The 19,105-nt window shown below is 35.5% G+C and overlaps 1 protein-coding gene across 1 annotated transcript in view; it reads right to left on the bottom strand.

The window, feature by feature from the left end:
- POLR2B (RNA polymerase II subunit B) overlaps positions 1-19,105 on the bottom strand; it is a 44,637-nt gene that overhangs the window by 10,731 nt on the left and 14,801 nt on the right. The window contains exons 6-17 of the mRNA XM_006209950.4: positions 18,811-19,030; positions 18,319-18,477; positions 15,674-15,838; positions 13,405-13,601; positions 13,131-13,250; positions 12,165-12,351; positions 9,273-9,416; positions 8,886-9,025; positions 8,673-8,784; positions 5,179-5,333; positions 4,206-4,404; positions 3,751-3,919 (exon numbers count right to left, since the gene is read on the bottom strand). Of these exons, the coding sequence (XP_006210012.1) occupies positions 3,751-3,919; positions 4,206-4,404; positions 5,179-5,333; positions 8,673-8,784; positions 8,886-9,025; positions 9,273-9,416; positions 12,165-12,351; positions 13,131-13,250; positions 13,405-13,601; positions 15,674-15,838; positions 18,319-18,477; positions 18,811-19,030 (1,967 nt within the window). The remainder of the gene's footprint in view (positions 1-3,750; positions 3,920-4,205; positions 4,405-5,178; positions 5,334-8,672; positions 8,785-8,885; positions 9,026-9,272; positions 9,417-12,164; positions 12,352-13,130; positions 13,251-13,404; positions 13,602-15,673; positions 15,839-18,318; positions 18,478-18,810; positions 19,031-19,105) is intronic.

The raw sequence follows: 19,105 nt of genomic DNA, 5'->3' as shown, positions 1-19,105 counted from the left end.
ACCCAAAGGTTATCTGGGCAAGTCTAAGAGATCAGCTAAATTTAGCTAAAAGTGATCTTCTGGATTATATTTCTGATATTTTCTTCTTAGTTTAAAAGCCCCAAGTCAAGAAACAATGTAGTGAAAAGGAATGAGCACAAGAAAGGAAAAGGGGTTGGGGGGCCTACATCTGGTCAAAAAGGAAAAAAAAAAAATAGACCAGAGTTTACTGGTCTGATTCTGGACTTACACATTTCTTAAGCTGTATAGCTGGGTAATTAACCTTTCTGATCTTATCCCCACATTCGTAAAATAGAGATGAAACAACCACACCACTATTACTAATCAGCTAACATTTATTCCTCCCTTATTAACTGCTAGTTTTAAGTGGATTTAATCATTTAATCACCACAAAAGCTTTATGAGGCAGTACAATTATTATTCTCATTTTGTAGGTGAAAAAACATCACAAAGCTTTTATGACGCTTAGAAATAACATATGTAAAAGGTGTTTGGATGGTGTTTCACACAAAACTGCTCGATAAATACTATTTTTTAAAAAGTATCTGTGATCTCAAGGACTATAAACATGTGAAATCTAGGATTACAACCCACCTGTCAGCTAGGTTCAAACTCCTGTCACTTTGTTTCACCCCTGACCCTGGCCTCCAAATCTCAAACCTCAGTGCAGCACTGAAGAGGCTCTAAGTACCCTGATCCACTTCTGTCCCATAAGGATCTTTGCTCCCAGAAGATGTCAACCAAGGTAACGGTACTCTATAGAAAAAGGAATGATACTAATCAAAAGAACATAAACTAATTAGCCCCTTCCCATTAGTCAGGGCTCAAAATCTGGCCAATGCAACCAGAGTGTTAGGCAAGGTCAGAGCTACTAATTCAGCCAGAATGGTCAGGAGATTGGTTACAACAACAAAATGACAAATAATTAAATATATTGAGGACAATGAGAACCAGGTTTCTCACTGTCAGAAAACGGAGTTCTAAAATAAACACTACGGTGTTGTATTGGGATGGGAGATACTGATGTGAACTCATGGTTCCTTAGTATATAGAGATATGAAAGTAGATAAAGGTGGGGAGGGACATATGCCTACATATATTTTCCTAGATCCGTCAGCTGAGAGGACCCAGAAATGATGACATTTTAACAGCAAGGAGCGCACCTAGCAGTCAGATTTTGGTTTCTACATACTACTCTTCACCAAAAGGAAAAATGGCCAAGTCCAAGTTTAGGAGAAGGAAAGCACAAGATGAGGCAAAATGTAAGGAAGTGCTTAAACAATGATGAGGACCTATCAGGAGTCATCTTGAAGATGCTCCCACTGGAAAATCTGGGACAATGTCAGCATCAAAATAGAAAATCACCACTTGGCAACAATCACATGCTAAATTAATGGCTCAAAGTGTGACAAGGAATAGGATATTTACATCATCTCAGAGTATCTCCTCACAAAGACTTCTTACCTAGTAATTGCAGAATACTTACAATTAACAAAAAGTGGAGAAACCTGACAGACACCATCTTAATCACATGAAAAAAGTTAAAATCACTAATAATGGGACATATAGACAGCATGTGCCTCCTGATATGACACACTGAGAGTATAGCATCGCTCCTATGCTAGTCCTGCCAGAAATTCATAACCTGAATATAAATCATAAGGAAACAACAATCAAACCCAAATGGAGAGACAATGTACAAAGTAATTAGACTGAGTCATAAGAAACAAGGAAAGATTAAAGAACTGTTCCAGATTAAGGAGACTAAGAGACATGCACGATCCTGGATTAGATCCTAGACCCATACAAGACATCAGAACAGCTGGCAAAATCACAGTTGGGGACTGCTGACTAGATGGGTATCAATGTTAACCTCCTGATTTTGATAGCTGTACTGTGGAGAATGTTCCTGTTTTTAGGAAACACACACTGAAGAATTAAAGAGTGATGTGGCTTCACATCTGCAACTTACTTTTACATGGTTCTGGAAGAGAGAGAAAGGGAAAGAATAAGGCAAATGTGAGCTAGGAAATATGGATGAAGAGCATACAGGAGTTCTTTATCATAGTCTCACAACTTTTCTGTAAGCTTGAAATTATCTCAAAAAAGTCTTTTAAAAGGATAACACAATAAAGGCGTGAAGCAATAACAGAACTGAAAGTCATGTAGTCCCTAACAGTGATGTCCTCACCACTTCATAACAGCACTAAAGGGAACATTCTATTTCAAATCCAATCCTTCACCCACATTTCTTTTCTTCTTTAGCCGTAAAGAAACTATTATCTAAATGTGGAAGAAAACACAGCACTGCAAGCACGGCCCAAAGATATGACCGTATTAGAGACAACATAACAGATTTTGTTTTTTCAGACAAGAGTAACCCCTTGTGGAGGACTCTGAAAATAAATCATTCTAACTTGTGAGAATTTGCTATCAAAATATTAGATTCCCTATTACAGTAAATAACTTACAGCCACTATTTACAAGGCAACGTTTACTAAATAAATAATATTATCCACAGTCAAAGCCAATTTCTGCCAATAATACGATAAGAACAATTGTGCAGAACTATGCTGTCTCCTTTAGATTCAACACTCTCATACACTTCAGACTTCTCTGCACCATTTTACCAGTTTTCCAGTCTCCTTGAGAATCTCCTCCTGCAAATTTCTGATTCTTTATCAACTACATTCCAAATCTCCTCTCTTTATTTCTTTTCCCAGTGCCTAAAGTCCTGTCTCTGGCTTTATTCTCACTCTGAATTTTCCCTCAGCAATTTCTAAAAATCTGTAATTATCATTAGTATATCAAAAAACTTCACAGTTCTATAATTGATCTTTCTAACCACATTTGCAACTCACTGTTGAAAGATCACTCCTATGTGTTGGCAGCAACTCAAAATCCACATGTGGAAAACTGAATTATCTTACCTCTAAAACCTTTTCTTTCTTCTAACATGCTCCCAATGCTATTAAAATGTCTCTCCCTCCTTGATCACCAAAGCCAGAACACCAACAGTATTTCCAATTCCTTTCTTCACTCTCTTCTTCATTCCACATCCAATCAGTAATCAAGTCCTATCAAGTGTATTCCAACAGGTATCTCACCCCCTTACTCTGTTTCATTTCTTAATAAGGACCTTCCCTTTCTCACTTAGACCACAGCAAAAAAATCTCTAAATTATCCCCCTGCTTAATACCGTATCTGACTCTAATCTATGCCTTATATGACTGTCAAAATGCTATTCCTAAAATAAATTTCTAATTGTATTACTACCTTCATCAAAAAGGCTGGATAGGTCTTCATTCTCAAAATGAAATCCAATCTGCTGTCTCCACACTGAGACCAAATGTCACTCCCATGCATTTATACTCCAGCCATCCTAAACTGATGTAAATATTGACTGTTGCCTTCATGCATCTAGACCTTTGTTCAAACCATCTCTCAAATTCAAATACCCCTTCATCAACTTTAGTCCAAAATGCTACCTCCCTCATGAAGCTGCCTTTAGACTTTCAACAGGAATCAATCATTTCCTTCACATTGAGCTTCCAAAGGACTCTACACCTTCCTCATAACACTTTCCATGTATCTACCTTTTTAATTTTACTCATGTTTTCCCACACTATAAATTCTGTGAGAATAGACTGTGTGATATGCATTTTATAACCCTTCCAAGCACCCACAAAAGTACCTTAAGCACGGAAGGTTCTTAGGTTCTTAAAAAATGTAGAACAAAACTGGACATACCTGCCGGCAGCTCCCTAAATCGTAGGTATTCCATTGACCGTGTAGTCACAAGTGGTTTTTGAGGATAATAGAGAACATGGGCCAATGTATCCATACGAACATGAAAGTTGGTGATATAAACCCCCATAGCCTGCTTACCCATAGCAGACTGGTATGTGTTTCTAGGGGACTAAAGGTAAAAATGAAAAGTAGAATCAATGAAAATTTAATTACTTCTAAATAAACAGACTCTAAAGGTACTTCATAAATCAGAAACATGATTGGTAAAGTTCTTGCTTTTTCTGAAAGATAAGTGATAACCACTTGGAATAATCAGTTATGACTCTTACGGACTCTGTAGTTCATAGCCTTTACACTAAAAGGCTTTTCTTTTGGAAGAAACTACAGATTAATCTCTAATTTTTATTTTACTTCTTCCAATTCCTTACAAACCATAGTTGAAAACTGCTACCAACCTGGTTATGATCAGGAAAAGGAATAATAGATGCACAGACACCAAGAATCATTGACGGATGAATTTCGCAGTGAGTATAGGTGGAACAATAAGCTACTTCTTTCTCCTGTAAATCATCCGGGGTCATTGCAAGCATCACTGTTTCTTCTTCTAGGGTATCAATATATTCTACTACCCCACTGGCCACAAGATCCTGCCAACTGAAAAAGAAGAATTCACTTAATTTCCTTACCCTCTGAACTATTTTAACTATCTAGTTTTTCTACTTAATAAAGACTATTCCTGTATCTCTATATACTAATATAGAATGAACTCCAAAATACTTATATTATTGTTAACAGTGAAAAAAAACAAGTTACTGAACAATACACATACAGTATGGCTCCAAAACTATTATTAGTTTGTTTTGCTTTGCTCTAAGGAAACCACTTGTGGGGCTAGAGGGTGAGTATATAAAGAGTAACGTCTGGAAGAACAGATAACCCAACTGGTAACAGTATTTACTTTTGAAAAGGAGAATGTGAATTGAAGACTTTTACATATTTTTATTACACCAATTGTTTGAAATTTTTTACAATGAAAATATATGCATTCATATATCACTAATAATAAATTATAAAACATTCTTTTCACTAAATTTATTATATTGCTCATATTGTATACCATATATTGTTTATATTATATAGGTTATTTCTTATTAATAATAGAGGTAGTCTTTTCCATGTCACAAAGACTTTTATGCTTAAACAGAACCCTACAAGTCCCTTACTTGATAACAAAACTTAAGAAAAGCAAATGTGACAGCTAAGGGTACAAAGTTTCTTGTTGAGTCCATGAAAGTACTCTGGAATTACACAGTGGTAATGGTTGCACAACTTTGTGAATATACTAAAAACCACCAAACTGTATACTTAAAATGGTTAATTTTACGACATGTGAATTATATCTCATTTTTTTTAATTGCGTGTACTTACCTGTAATTGTTATATTCTCTCTCTTTCAACTGATCAATGTGTCTCTTCTTCAAAAGTAGCTTTTGTTTTTCCACAATCAGAAGTGGTCTACATATACGGCCTGCATCTGTATAGATCCGAATTTCCCTCTCTCGAATATCCCTGATCATAGAAACCTACACATAAAAAGACAAAACAGTCTCATGAATTTTACTTTCTCTGCATCATCAAGGCTTAGCTAAAAATACAATTAAGACCAATAAATTATCAAATAAAATTAACAAATCTTAGTTCATCATTATTAGATATATTAAAAACCTAGGTATAATCTAAAATTTTATACAGGATAAATATCTAACCTTGGTAATTACAGACTGGAACAACATCTGGTAATGATGTCATGTAAAATAATATGAAGAAAATATATTTTGATATCACAAAAACTAGTATATGATAATTTCTTATTTTGCCTCTTTGATAATTACATATACTTACTTCACTGTGTAACCTTTCAAAAACCAGCCCTATATCGCTTTGCCCTGATCACAGTTTTCCAGTAATAAGCCTGAATTCTCACAATTACCTATCAGACAAATGGCTTATAGTCTAGCTGTCTAATACAGCAGTCACTAGCCACGTGACACTACTGAGCACTTGAAATGTGGCCATTCTGATGATGTGAGATATGCTGTAAGTATAAACTACTCACTGGATTTCAAAGATGGTACCAAAAAAGAGTAAAACTTATCATTAATAATTTCTCATTGATTATATGTTGAAATCTTATACATTATACTTCTACTGGATAGTGCTAAAAAATATATTCCTAGAAAATGTCAATAATATTCTGGGAAAATTTACAATAAATTACATAATTGTTAAAGGCACTATAGAATCCGAAGTGCCAATAAAGAAATAAGTCAAGGAATAAACAAATAAGAATTTCCAGTGAATTACATAGATCTAATATATAATCTCAAAAGTCAACTAAGAAATCAATTGCCAATGAGTTGGAAAATGGAAAAATAGATTGGTATTTTTCCACAAAAATACTTTAAAAAGTGAAATCAGGGGGGAGGGTACAGCTCAGTGGGTAGAGCGCATGCTTAACATGTATGAGGTCATGGATTTGATCACCAGTACCTCCGGTTAAATGAAAAATAATAATTAAAAAATAAGTAAACCTAATTACTTACCCCCCAAAACACACAAAAAAAATTTAAAAAATTAAAAATTAAAAATTTTTTTAAAAAAAGTGAAATCACATCTGGATACTCTTATTCAAGAAAAGATTAAGTTTATTTAAGAAATGAAAGGTTTGGATTACTCCGTTTGAAAACAGTAAATCACAAAAGCTTGGTCAAAAATATCAAGTTGTCCCAAAGTAAAAAATCAAAAGCAAGAAACAGTAAATGCACCACCCACATTCTTAGCCCACTTCCTGTCCTTCGAAAACAATCTGAGATGAAACACTGTGTTTATGAGGAAAAATATCATGAGGGGCATTCTCAAATGCTTGCCTTGAATCTTTAACAGAATTTCTAACATAATACAGAATATTACGTTAAAACATAGCTAATAGAATATAGCTCTACTGTCTTAATAGGAAGACATAAATTGAGCTGTGTCCTCAAAGGCCAAACAGTATCTTGTGTTCCAAAACAGATGTTCTTGAGAGGACTGCTGACAGGAAAGCCTAATAGGTCCAACACAAGGCTACAGTTAGAAACAGGTAAAATGAGGACCTCTGGTTATCAGAAAATATAAGGGAAAAGCACTAGACTCCTAAAAATAAATACAATTCTCCCCCTTAGAGGCTCTCAACAACACTCTCCAACAGGAGATTAAAGAGCCTAGTCCAAGGACACAGGGTCCATTTATAGGTTCAACATTCACTCAGTGTTAAGCACTACATGTTAGGTATCATGCTCAAAACTGAAAATACAAAGTCGTATTAAGGCACAGTCCCCACCTCTGAGAAGTTAACAGTGTGGCAGGTAAGGCAGGCAAATAAATCAAATTACTATCTAGTATAAGCATTGTCAGAAGTTATTTAAGGAAAATATGCTGTATTTAGTCACAGAGATCTAAATCAGGGGCTCAGAGACTAGCCCGCAGGCCAAATCTGCCCTCACTTGCCGTCTATTTTTGTAAATAAAGTCTTACTGGTTTATGTATTATCTACAGCTACTTTTCACTACAACAGCACAGCTGAATACACAACAGACACTATAAGGTAAACAAAGCCTAAAGTATTTAATATATGGCCCTTTACAAAAAAATCAAACTAGGGAGCCAGGTAAAGCATCCTGAAGGAGAGAGAGTTAATACAGAAGTTTTGCAGAATAAGTGAGATTTACCTAAAAAAGGTAGTAAGCACCCCTCTCCCTACTGCCCATTTTCAAGGAGCACACAAGCACTCCAGGTTGAGTGAATGGGCCCATGGGAAGGTAAAGAGGCCTAAAACAACATGAAGAATTTAATTTTACTCTAGAGATGATAAAAAAAACCTGAACACAGCTCTCTGCAGAAACACACGGCATTAACAAAGTTCTCAGTCATAAACAACACAGTGAATTTGGGTTCTTAGGCCTTCTCTCAGACCTGCCTGCCCTCAAGTGAAGCATGCTGTTCCAGACAGTAAGCTATGAATACACCACGTCAAAACCCAGGGTCTGCCTGCCAGAAGACCTGGAGCAGCCAAACCTCAACTCTCTGCTTTGCTAGGTAGATAGGAAGAAGCTTAAGTGTGTTATAGTTTCTTCCCAAACCCACTTTCACCTAGACAGACTCCAAGGTGTAGATTTGGGGAAATCAAAAGCCTAAGTCTAAGCCCTCAATGCAGGACACTAAAAGCAAAGCCCTATTTTGGGGAGGAAAAAAACCTCATCTTATATTTGAATGATTAAAAAAAAAAACAAAAACCCATCCTAATCCCAGGGCACTTCAACATTCACCTAAACATAAGAGAATGGGGAGGAGGGTATAGCTCAAGTGGTAGAGCGCATGCTTAGCATACACAAGGTCCTGGGTTCAATCCCCAGTACCTCTTCCAAAATTAAATAAGCCTAATTACCTCCCCCCACCAAAAATAAATAAATAAATAAACATAAGAGAATCTAATAAAGGTGTATTACATTTCATGAATGAATCTCTGGATTCAGACAAAGGAGGAATCAGAAAGATCATTCTCTTTTTAAAAGCATTATTGTCAGCTTTACAAAAAGATTCTCAAAAGAATTTCTTTTACTTTAAAATGTAATTTGAGCTCCAAAATATAACTTAAAAACTTAAATTACATGACAAAATTTTAAATGCATATTATCTAAGACATTACAGCAAGTAATACCTTATAATTAAATTTAGCTCAAAACATCACCTAGACTTTTGACAATTACTTTATAATTCAAAGGAAACTAGTTCAAGAAAGATACCAATGCAAAAATAACTTTCACTAGTCTTATGCCCCGTTTAGAAATCTCATAGCTCACGCCCTCTTGGTTAAAGACTCTTACTTCAGACACAATGATGTCCATCTGACGCCGCAGTTTCCTTAGAGTGTTCATAAGTTGTTCAGGATCTTTATGTATTCCAACCCAGCAGCCATTAACAAAAATCTTGGTTGCACTAAAATGTAAAACCAAACAGCATTTTGCACTTAGTAACTCTATAACCAAAGATTAACAATAGTTTTCTATTTTTTGTTTTTAAGTTGCATCTATACCCACTCAGCAATAGCTGCAGGAGAAATTTCTTCTAAATTTTCCATACTCCATTCTTCTAAAAATTCCAGAATTGGAGAAGGTTGAGATCCAACTGAAATATAAGCCATCAGAGCTAAATTCTTCACAAGTCCAACAGCATGGCCCTTGGAATAAACAAAGTACATATTATTCATATTGATTTAACATGGCTATCAAAATTCTTCTCCATAAACACTTTTCCTTCAGTTTACTCTCAGGCTGTACTCTCACTTCCGAAGAACAAAATTATAAATGACACATTAGTTCTAAACCACAATGTATAATTAAATAAAAACTTACTTCTAAAAGTAATTATCCCCTACATAACTCCTGTCAGACTCTTTGTTTTGAACATAAATTCTAGTGCATTACCTCTGGGGTCTCAGCAGGACACACCATTCCCCACAACGTATTGTGCAACTGTCTTGGTTTTGCTAGCTTGCCATCTCTACCAATGGGAGAGTTTAAACGACGCAGGTGAGAAAGAGTAGATGCAAAAGTCAAGCGGTTTAATACCTAAAAAACAACAGTAAATCTTTAAACTTTGGGCATTTCTGTTACTCATACTATCACATTTTTGGCAAATAATAGAATGAGGTAAAGTCATATTGTTACATATAATCCACCCAATGTCCAAATATCCCTATCCCTCTTTCTCCACCCTGCCCTGGATAATCTTATTCACCCCCATAACTTAACTGAGGCTTATAGCAGGGATGGCAAACGTAAGACATACAGTTCTAACATACCACGTAACTTTTACTTATGGTCTGTCTCCAACCACGAGGATGTTAGTTTTACAAGGGTGGCAATTTTATATTTGTTTGCTTTGTTCTGTTACATCCAAATACCTAGAACAGTACCTGGCACACATTAGGCACTCAGACAGTGTTAAATGCTACCAACTCACACTTCTCTGACCATAGAAGACATCACTAATCCATCCCAGAACTTCCGCCAGGCTGAGACCTCTGAGTCCAACACAGAGATTTAATATTTACAAGTATTGCCTTGCTTAGTGTTCTATAAGTAAGGTAATACTTAGAGGAATATAAAGCAAGCAACACAAGTTCAATGTACCTAATAACAAATCACCACTTTCCCCAGCTCTACAACAACCCAAACCTCCTTCCTCTTCCTAAGTCTCCTGTCATGGTTAATGGTATCACTTTTCCCTTAATCTTCCAATCCAGAAATCTCAAAATATCTTTGTCTCTGACCTCCTCCTTTATACACATCAATACACATATCCTGTAAACACTACTTTAAGTTTTCTCTAAAAGCTAACCCCTCCATTCCCAGCGTCACAGCAACAGACCAGCCCCTTACCTCTTGCCTACTGTACTACAATCAGCTCAAAAATCCTTACAGTCTCCCTCTTCAATCCAACCTCCTCAGTTACCAGAATTAATAAAACACAGATATGTTCATACCACTCATTCACTTAAAAAATATAAAACAGGCCCCCACCAACTACAGAGGAGCATGACAATAAAGTGCTTCTCAATGATGTCCCAGAGGACCTTCCCCTACCAGTCTCCAGAACTCCTGTACCCCATCCACACTGCAAAATCCCAAACCTCTGACCATGCTATTGCCACCAAATGGAATGCACTTCCCCATTCTGCTCTGCCTAGTGAAACGTTACCACCTCTATAGAAGACATCTCACCCACCTCCACGAAGAACTGTCTTACAAAACTTACTTCCCAAGTATTTCTCAAATTTGTCTCCCCCTCTATAAGATTGCTCTAGTGCAGGCCCTAATTATTTCTCACTCAGCCTGTTACAACAATCTTCCTGACAACAACTTTGCTCTTCTCAAATCTTTTCTCCACACCGCCAACTACTGTGAAGCTACCTAAAAAACAAAAATGAACATGTCACTCCACTCTGTGGGCTGTTCCCAGCTTCCTTCTCCAACCCCATCTTCCTAACTCTCCCACTTTGATTTGAAAACCCTAGGCTGCTCTCGCTCCTCCCACACATATATGCTCTTTCCCCTCTCTGTCCCTTTGTTAAGGATATTAAACTTTTTCCAGTTTTCCTGTGAGCTGCTAGTTTTATCCTCCTCCCAGGCTTGGGCCATTTTCCAATAACTACCCTTCAAGATTCAGCTCAAGTGTCACCTCCTAAAGAAAACACTTTTCACCCTCTCAGCCTGTGCTAAATGCCTTCTCCAGCATTCCCACAGAGCAGGTGTGCACAGCTCTCATTTAATACTCACTGTACCATGCTGTAATATCTGTTTATGTCTGTCTATGAGTACAGACTGTAAACTACTAAAGAACAGAGATCATGTTTTATTCATCTTTGCATCTCCAATGTACAGCAGAGTGCCTGGCACATCGTAAGTCCCAAGAGCTGTACACTGAATTGGCAGGATGACATTTATCATAATTGAGCTCAAAGCAAAGTGAGCTGCACATGGATGAATGCTTCCACTGATAGATGGTGAGCTCCTTGAGGGCTGGAAGAGTATCTCATTTGTGTTTTTGAACGCAGCATCACAAACACCAAGTATACTCAACAAATTCGTATTAAGTTAAAAGGAACTAGAAATTAACTTGGGCTATCAGCATCCTTCTAAAATTTCTTAAAATCTGTAGTATGTTTCTAGGAATCAGAAGCTTAAAGTTGGTATCTGAATGCCAAATTAATCAGGTGACACTGGTACAGGCTGGTTAAAAAAAAAAGCAAAGGGGTAGATTCCCCCCAAATTCCACAAAGCTGAACATGTATATTATAAATGTTCAATTTTATATGAAAAACAGTTACAAAAAGTAAATAAATAAATATGTCTAGTGAGACATTTTTGTAAAAGGTTCCCCCAATTCTCCTTCTGAGAGTAGCTATTACAGTCACTGTACATACAAGAGGCCAACATAGAGAAATCAGTGTTAAAGTATTACATTTTGCAAAAAAGGAAGCAGATGCCCTTCTATTCTCTGGCATCAGCTTCTACTAGGGAGTCTTTAAGACATAAAAATTTCACAAACATGGACCATCTCACCTTCCAAGTAGCTACTCAAATTTATTAACTATCTTGATGTAAGCCAAAAGTTTTAATCTCTCTTAGTAATACTGATAGCTAATTTAAGAAAAATTTCACTTTCATAATTCAAAAGCCCCCAAGTGCTTTTACCTTTTACCTCTGATCAAGAAAAAAAAAAGGCTAAATAATTTACATTTGATGAGTGAAAGAATCTATTAGCTCCATAACATTTTCTTATCAAAACTGTAGTCATAGTTGACACACCCTTACCTGAGATACCCCAGCTCTGGCTTGATGAGCTTTCTTTTGGTCACCCCAGTTTCCAGTAGCTAAGGAGTATTTTAGGCCATCAGATATAATCCTTGTTTTAATTGCCAACTCCAAGTTAAAATCCTTTCCTCGATCAATGAACTTCTGTGCATAGATCCGTACTTCTTTAAGCAAATTCTTAAACATTCTGCCCAATAAAACAGTATTATTTTAAACACGCAAAGGTCTACAAAGTGCCTTGTCAATGGGGACAATATAACCCACAAGGGGGTGAAAAGTGATTGAGGTGGAGGGAGGTTACTACTTTTTATATAAAATGCACAGATGTACATACAATACATAAACATACACAGGCAAAGCAATTAGGGGAAAATGTCGTAAGAGGCTTCTTAGTGGGATGATCATGAAAGAAGTTTGAAAAACACTAATATATAACACAATAAATAATAGAATATGTGCAAAACGTTGCTAATACTGTTTTTGTATTAAATTGCCTACATTATTTTTACAAATAAGTTTTTTAATTATAAAAGTATTATATGTTCATTATAGAAAATACAGAAAACATAAAAACGTTATCTCGAATAAAATAAAAATCACATATAACCCCAATAATGACACAACCACTGCTCGTATTTTGAGATTTCCCTCCAGCTTATGTGTTTTTATAAAATGCAAAGCAGAACTAATAAAAATTCCATTATCAGCACTTAGAAAATCAAGGCAGTAACAGCTTTTTTCAAATGCCTTGTAACGGTACAGAGGAATAAAGAAAATGTACACAAGTAATAAACAATTTCTCACAAACTTGACATTTTCAGACAAGAAATAGAACTAAATCTGAGCAAGTGGCAAAAAGAATGCAGCTACCTTCATATGTACCCAATATGGATGGGGCACCTCCATGTGAAATAATCCAAAGTGAAATCTCTCTACTTTTAACATTATCATTCTATAGCTTCTTACCCTCTAAATAAGAATGCAAGTAGTGGTCCAGCAAGGTCCAATCTTTTGTTTCCATAGTGATCTCTGTCATCTAATTCTCTTCTACCCAAAGCTGCTAGAAGCAACCTATGAACCATGTACCTTTTAAAAAAGAAGTAAAAAAGAAAACACATGATTTTGGCTTTTTTTTAACTTATATATTAAAAACATCAATTTTGACATTTTTAGCTGTAAGAAAAACTTTTATTAAAACCGTACCTTGGCAAAGAACTTAGAACAATGAAATTTAACGTACCCTAAGAAATAAGCTTTCTTGGTCTCACAAAAATCACTGACGCCAACATGAGGGAGCATTTCTTTCTGTAAGACTTCCTTTGCATATTTAATTCTTTTCTCTTTGGTGACACCAGGCTTTGCTCCTCTTGAACCAATGAAATTGAGTGCAACATTCTGTTCTTGAATGACAAAGGCTTCATCGAGAGAAGGTTTAACCTATCAGTTAATTCAAATGAAAAATTATTTTCAAATTCTTATTTTTATGTTAAAAGAAGTCAACTGGTAACAGAAACACACAGTAAGCTTCTCCTTATTTTCTAACCTTCTCCTCATCTGTTCCGCCCAGGAGCACCTCCCAAGCACGTCCTAAGAAAACTGAGTTCCCGTCCCCTTAGACATAGCGCTGTGCTCTCCTGAAGCTGAATCCTTAGCCTATCTCACTTATTTTATAATATACTAAATAACTCTATGGACCTAACTTGATTTTATAAAATCAAGGAATCACAAAACCTTAGAACTTGAAGACATCTTAGAGATCTAGAGATCTCTGAAAAAAATCCACTTATCAGCACAGGCAATTATATTTTCCAGATAAATACAAATAATTCCATTATAACAGAGCACAGTGGTTTTTGTTTTTTGTTTTTTGGGTTTTTTTACATCTTAATGAACTATGGCATATATGTATGTGTTTATGTGTGTATAAACTTATAGAAGTTTAGGGTGGGGAAGGTACAGCTGAAGTGGTAGAGCACATGCTTAGCATGCATGAGGTCCTGGGTTCAATCCCCAGTACCTCCTCTAAGAGTAAATAAATGAACCTAATTACCTGCCCCCAACCAAAAAAAAAAAAATTTTAGGGAAGTTTAATACTCAAATTAAAATTTACTAAGCCTCAAATGAATAAATATGCTGTACTGTTTTCAACCTTGGTTTAAGAGGTTATCTTTTAACTACTAAAATAACTTTTTATCTTTTAACTAATTAAAAAAAATTACTACTACCAAAAGCTTAAAGTAAAATCTAACTGGATAAAAATGGATATTTTTGTCATATACCCATATCAATAAATACTTTAATAACTAACATATACTTAACTTTCTAACTTTGTGACCAATGTTTGGCCTGCATTTTGCCTTATTTCTCTGTAGTCTAAAAGACTCGGGACAATTCAGAACAACTAAGAATATCAACTACTACTGAGACAAGGATCATCAATGGAAAAGATTGATAAGGAAATGCATATTTATCTAGACTCAGTGAAACTTTCCACAAAAGTACTAACTTTACAGTGGAGGAACCTAAAAGATGACACTGCAGAGTTAATATTCCAATAATGGGACAAAATAACAACATGTGACTCCTGATGCGATTCCCTGGGAAGCACACAATATGATCTCTGTATATGTCCTGCCAAAAAATGCATAAATTCAATCTAATCATGAGGAAACATCAGAAAAACTCAAATTGAACGATATTCTGTAAAATAAATGGCCTATCTTTTCTAAAACTTTCAGTGTTCAGTGTTTCAGTGAGGAAAAAGACAAGGGAAGATTAAAAGAGACTACAGACAAGTGAAAACATATAATACATGATCCTGGATTGGATTTTGATAGAGGCGGAGAGGATGCCATTAAGAACATTATCAGGACAACTGGCAAAAATCTGAGTAAGATCTCTAGGTTAACAGTATGTACTGTACCAAAGTCCTGATTTTAAAAACTATACTATGATTATGCAAGTAAATGTCCTGATTCTTAGGAAATATACACTAAGTATTTAGAAGTAAAGGGGTATGATGTCTGAAACTTATTCTCAAATGATCCAGAAAAAAATAATGTGAATCTATAGACAAAGTGGCATGTGGCAAAGATAACAATGGGTGAATATGGACGTAGAGAATACAAGAGTTATTTGCAACTTTTCTATAAATCCGAAATAATTTCAAAATAAAGTTTTTTAAAAATAGAAGATATTAACTATTCATTTTCCCTTTTTACTAAATTGCACGAGACTAGTATGCTTTTATGATTTTCTTTACTACTGTTTCTTCTTGCTGCTGTCAATGAACTCTGGCTGCCTCTAGTTTTTATGTCTATTTTATAGAGAATTGTCAGGAAAGAAGCCAAGGCAGGGCTGAAGGCTTTTGCTACGTTGTAAATAGCATGGAGTTTGTGACAGCTAAATTGATCTTCAGAGCAGCTTTCTACTGTGTTTTAGGATTAGCAACAGTCAGTAACTTTAAACCTCTTGTAAAACACTGTGACTATATTTTGCTTTCAAATTACCATTTCCATCATTTCTGGATCTTCAAAGTCATAAATAATATGCTCTAAAATATCTCTGTCAGACACAAAACCTAATGCTCTGAACACAATAATGATAGGAACTTCTTGCTTGATATACGGTAGGGTTGCCACAATGCGCTGACCAATAGCACTCTTCTTTGCACCCTAGAAAAATAAAACATCGTTAGAATATGAGGACACAGAGATCAAGGCACATATAAACATCACAACAACCACTTTATAAACATATTCCTTGTATGTATTTCAAAAAAAGCATGTATCTCATACTCTAAGAAATGTACTGTGGCTGCTTTTCAAAACCACTAGAATAGGTTCACTCATTTGATGGACAAGCTGGTCATTTAGACCTGGGAGAACTTCCATTCTCTATTTTCTGTCTGCCAAGGTTCTCTAGAATTTCCAAAACTGCACTTGGAAATGATCTTTTCCTGTAAAAGAATATGAACACAGACCTCTCACCTTTTCCCCTGACCAAAAAATTTAAAATTTTTGAAGAAAGAAATAGATGAAGGGAAAATAAAGAGAGAATATGGATGGACAAATGTAGAAAAAAGCTAAGCACAGAATGAAAAATAAATATTAACTCAGAGCTGCTCTGTGAGGTATCTCCATAGACAAATAATGTTTCAAAACAGCCTCTCTCAAGCTTCTCTTTCAGTCTGTCTCTCTTTAATTGTAACACATACAGAAACGAAGTAGAAGTTACTGGTCTACAATGCCATACAATTACCTCGTTTCCCAGTTTTAATAAAATTTCTTTCCTTCAATATCAAACTCTACCTTCTCTTGGCCTCATAACCCAACATTATCATGATCCATCTAATAACAGTTTCTGTTGTCTTCTTCCTCCTACTTCAGGCCTCCTTCCTTAGAAACCTTACCCCATCTCACAGGTATTCAGTAACAACTTTACATAAATGATACACAAATCTTCACCTTGATCTTCTTTCTGTACCCACAACCCTCATATCTCCAACTGCCATTTGGTTGTTTCAACTTAGATTTCAATTATTTCATGCAGTCTATTATTTGTTTCATCATAGATCTTTTTCAAAGTAAGCAAAACATTAAAAAGGAATGCCCCACCAAAACAACTTCTGTCTAAAAATGAACTCACCAGGTTCTTTGTAAAAATCAATTCTTGGAAGCTTCTATTTTATCTAGAATGTCAGGATAGAACCATAGAATCTTATTTGACTCATCCTTGTATTATATCAAATTTATCACTAAATCTAGGTAACTTTCCTTTCTCTGCCTCTAATTAATTCATTTTACCAACAGCTGCCATGATAATCTCTCTAATACACTGTGTTACTATACTTACCCTCCATAATCCAGGACAATGCTTCTAAACAAAGAATGCACATCACAGTCACCCAAAGAGCTTTTGCAAACACTTGTACTTGAGCCTCATTCCACCATCACTTTCAAGTAAAAACCACTTTAATTCTTTAAACACCTATTCTACAAGTGATTGTAACTTCAGGCACTTAAACCTCTCTAATGTTCAAGTTCTTCTCCTTTATAAAACTTATTAAAGTGGTATTAGACTATACAGAACTATTTGTAAGAGCACAAGACTAGAAACTTAAATGTCCATCAAAAGGGAAATGGCTCAATAAATTATGCTACACCTATTTATGGAATATCACAGCTCAAAACCAATGATCAACTGCTGATCCAAACATGTTTTTAAAGGATACCAGCAAAGTTCAAACAGTGTGTATGATATGTTCCCATTTGTATTTTTTGCATTAAGACTATTTCTGGATAGATTCATGAGAAATTAGCAAAAGCAGCTGCCTCAAGTAAAGAAATATGGGGTGAGGGGTCAAAGGAAGACTACTTTTTATAGTGCACCCATTTTTGTACTTTTCTGAACTATTTTAAAGTGCACGTATGACTTTAAAAGTGTACATGAAATTAAATAGTTAATCACAGCTAATTTTCAATAGTTATAAAGATTAAATCAAGCAATCTGAGTTACATAATTGGCACACAGCAAATAGTCAAGAAATGTTAGCTATTATTATAAGTGACATGCCTATGTTACCTGGCTTCTAAGATGGTGCCCAATGATCCCTGCCTACAATCAATGCCTCGTGTAGTCCCTTCTCTTGAGTATCAACTAGATGTACTAACTTGCATCTAACAAAAAGAACATGGCAAAAATGATAGGATATTGCTTCTAAGATTAAGGTATAAGAGATGGTGATTTCCATCTTGCTTGTATGCTTCACAGCTCTGTTCAATTACTCTGACGAAGTGAGCTGCCATGTTGTCAGCTGTTGTACAGAGGAGAGCCGAGAGGCAAGGAACTGAATTCTGCCCAACAACCATGCAAAGGAGCCTTAAGATAATGGCTGCAGCCCAGACAAATACCTTGACTGCAGCCCTGTAAGAGATGCTTGGCCAGAGGACCCAGCTAAGCTACACCCAGAAACAGATGATAAATGAATGTTGCTACTGGAGTAATTTGTTACAACTAGTAAATAATAAGATGTCTACCCTATAACACTGATAATATGCTCCAGAAAAACTTTTTGACTAAGTATGCAGTCTGATAACTTACAAAACTAGACCAAAAGGAACAAACCCAAACAATACCATGTAACAGTCCATACCTGTCCTCCTCTTGCCAGCATGCTAACCCAAATCGTACTGGTGGGTCGAGAAGAGTTCTCTAGACATGATCTACACTCTCCTGTGTAGGCATATTTAGAATCCTTTTTGGCAAACACATAGACTGTGTTTGTTGCCATTTTCTCTTGAGCAATCAGAACCTATATGGACAATAAAGGTTACAGCCATAAAATCCTGAAGGTCTTTGAAGTAAAAAGAACAGTGAAAGCTGCATCTTAATTTAATCTCATCATACAACCTCAATGAAACATCAATTCTTGACGTTTACAAACTCCATTTTGCAAAAATGCTTCACAGAAACATCTAAGTTCAAACAACTGATCACATAAATTTCCAGTGCATATATCATACACAGCTAAATAAAGTTACGGTTTAGTAGAAATTCAATAGAAAAGTTTACCTTTTAATTTCAACTTTCACAATTTAAATCTTAATAATTATTTTGTAATTTTTTAAAAATAATGCTATCATACCTTTTCTGATCCATTAATAATAAAGTAGCCACCAGGATCCAAGGGGCATTCATTTAACTCACAAAGGTCACGATCTGTTAAGCCATTCAATAGGCAGTAAGTTGAACGCAACATAATTGGAATTTTTCCTATAAAAGTCTTTTGATGCTGTGTCTGAAGTTGTTCTTCACCTTCTTTAATGACTGTTTTGGTTATATCAACATAAAGTGGAGCAGAGTACCTTTGAAAATAAAAGATCATAATTAATAGTAAGGTATTTGCTGAAACTACCAACTGGTTAAAATTTTATCTTCAG

Source organism: Vicugna pacos, chromosome 2, assembly GCF_048564905.1.
Source record: "Vicugna pacos chromosome 2, VicPac4, whole genome shotgun sequence".
NCBI lineage: Eukaryota > Metazoa > Chordata > Mammalia > Artiodactyla > Camelidae > Vicugna > Vicugna pacos.
Note: the sequence above shows the minus strand (reverse complement) of the source record. Positions and strands in the feature narration are given on the sequence as shown.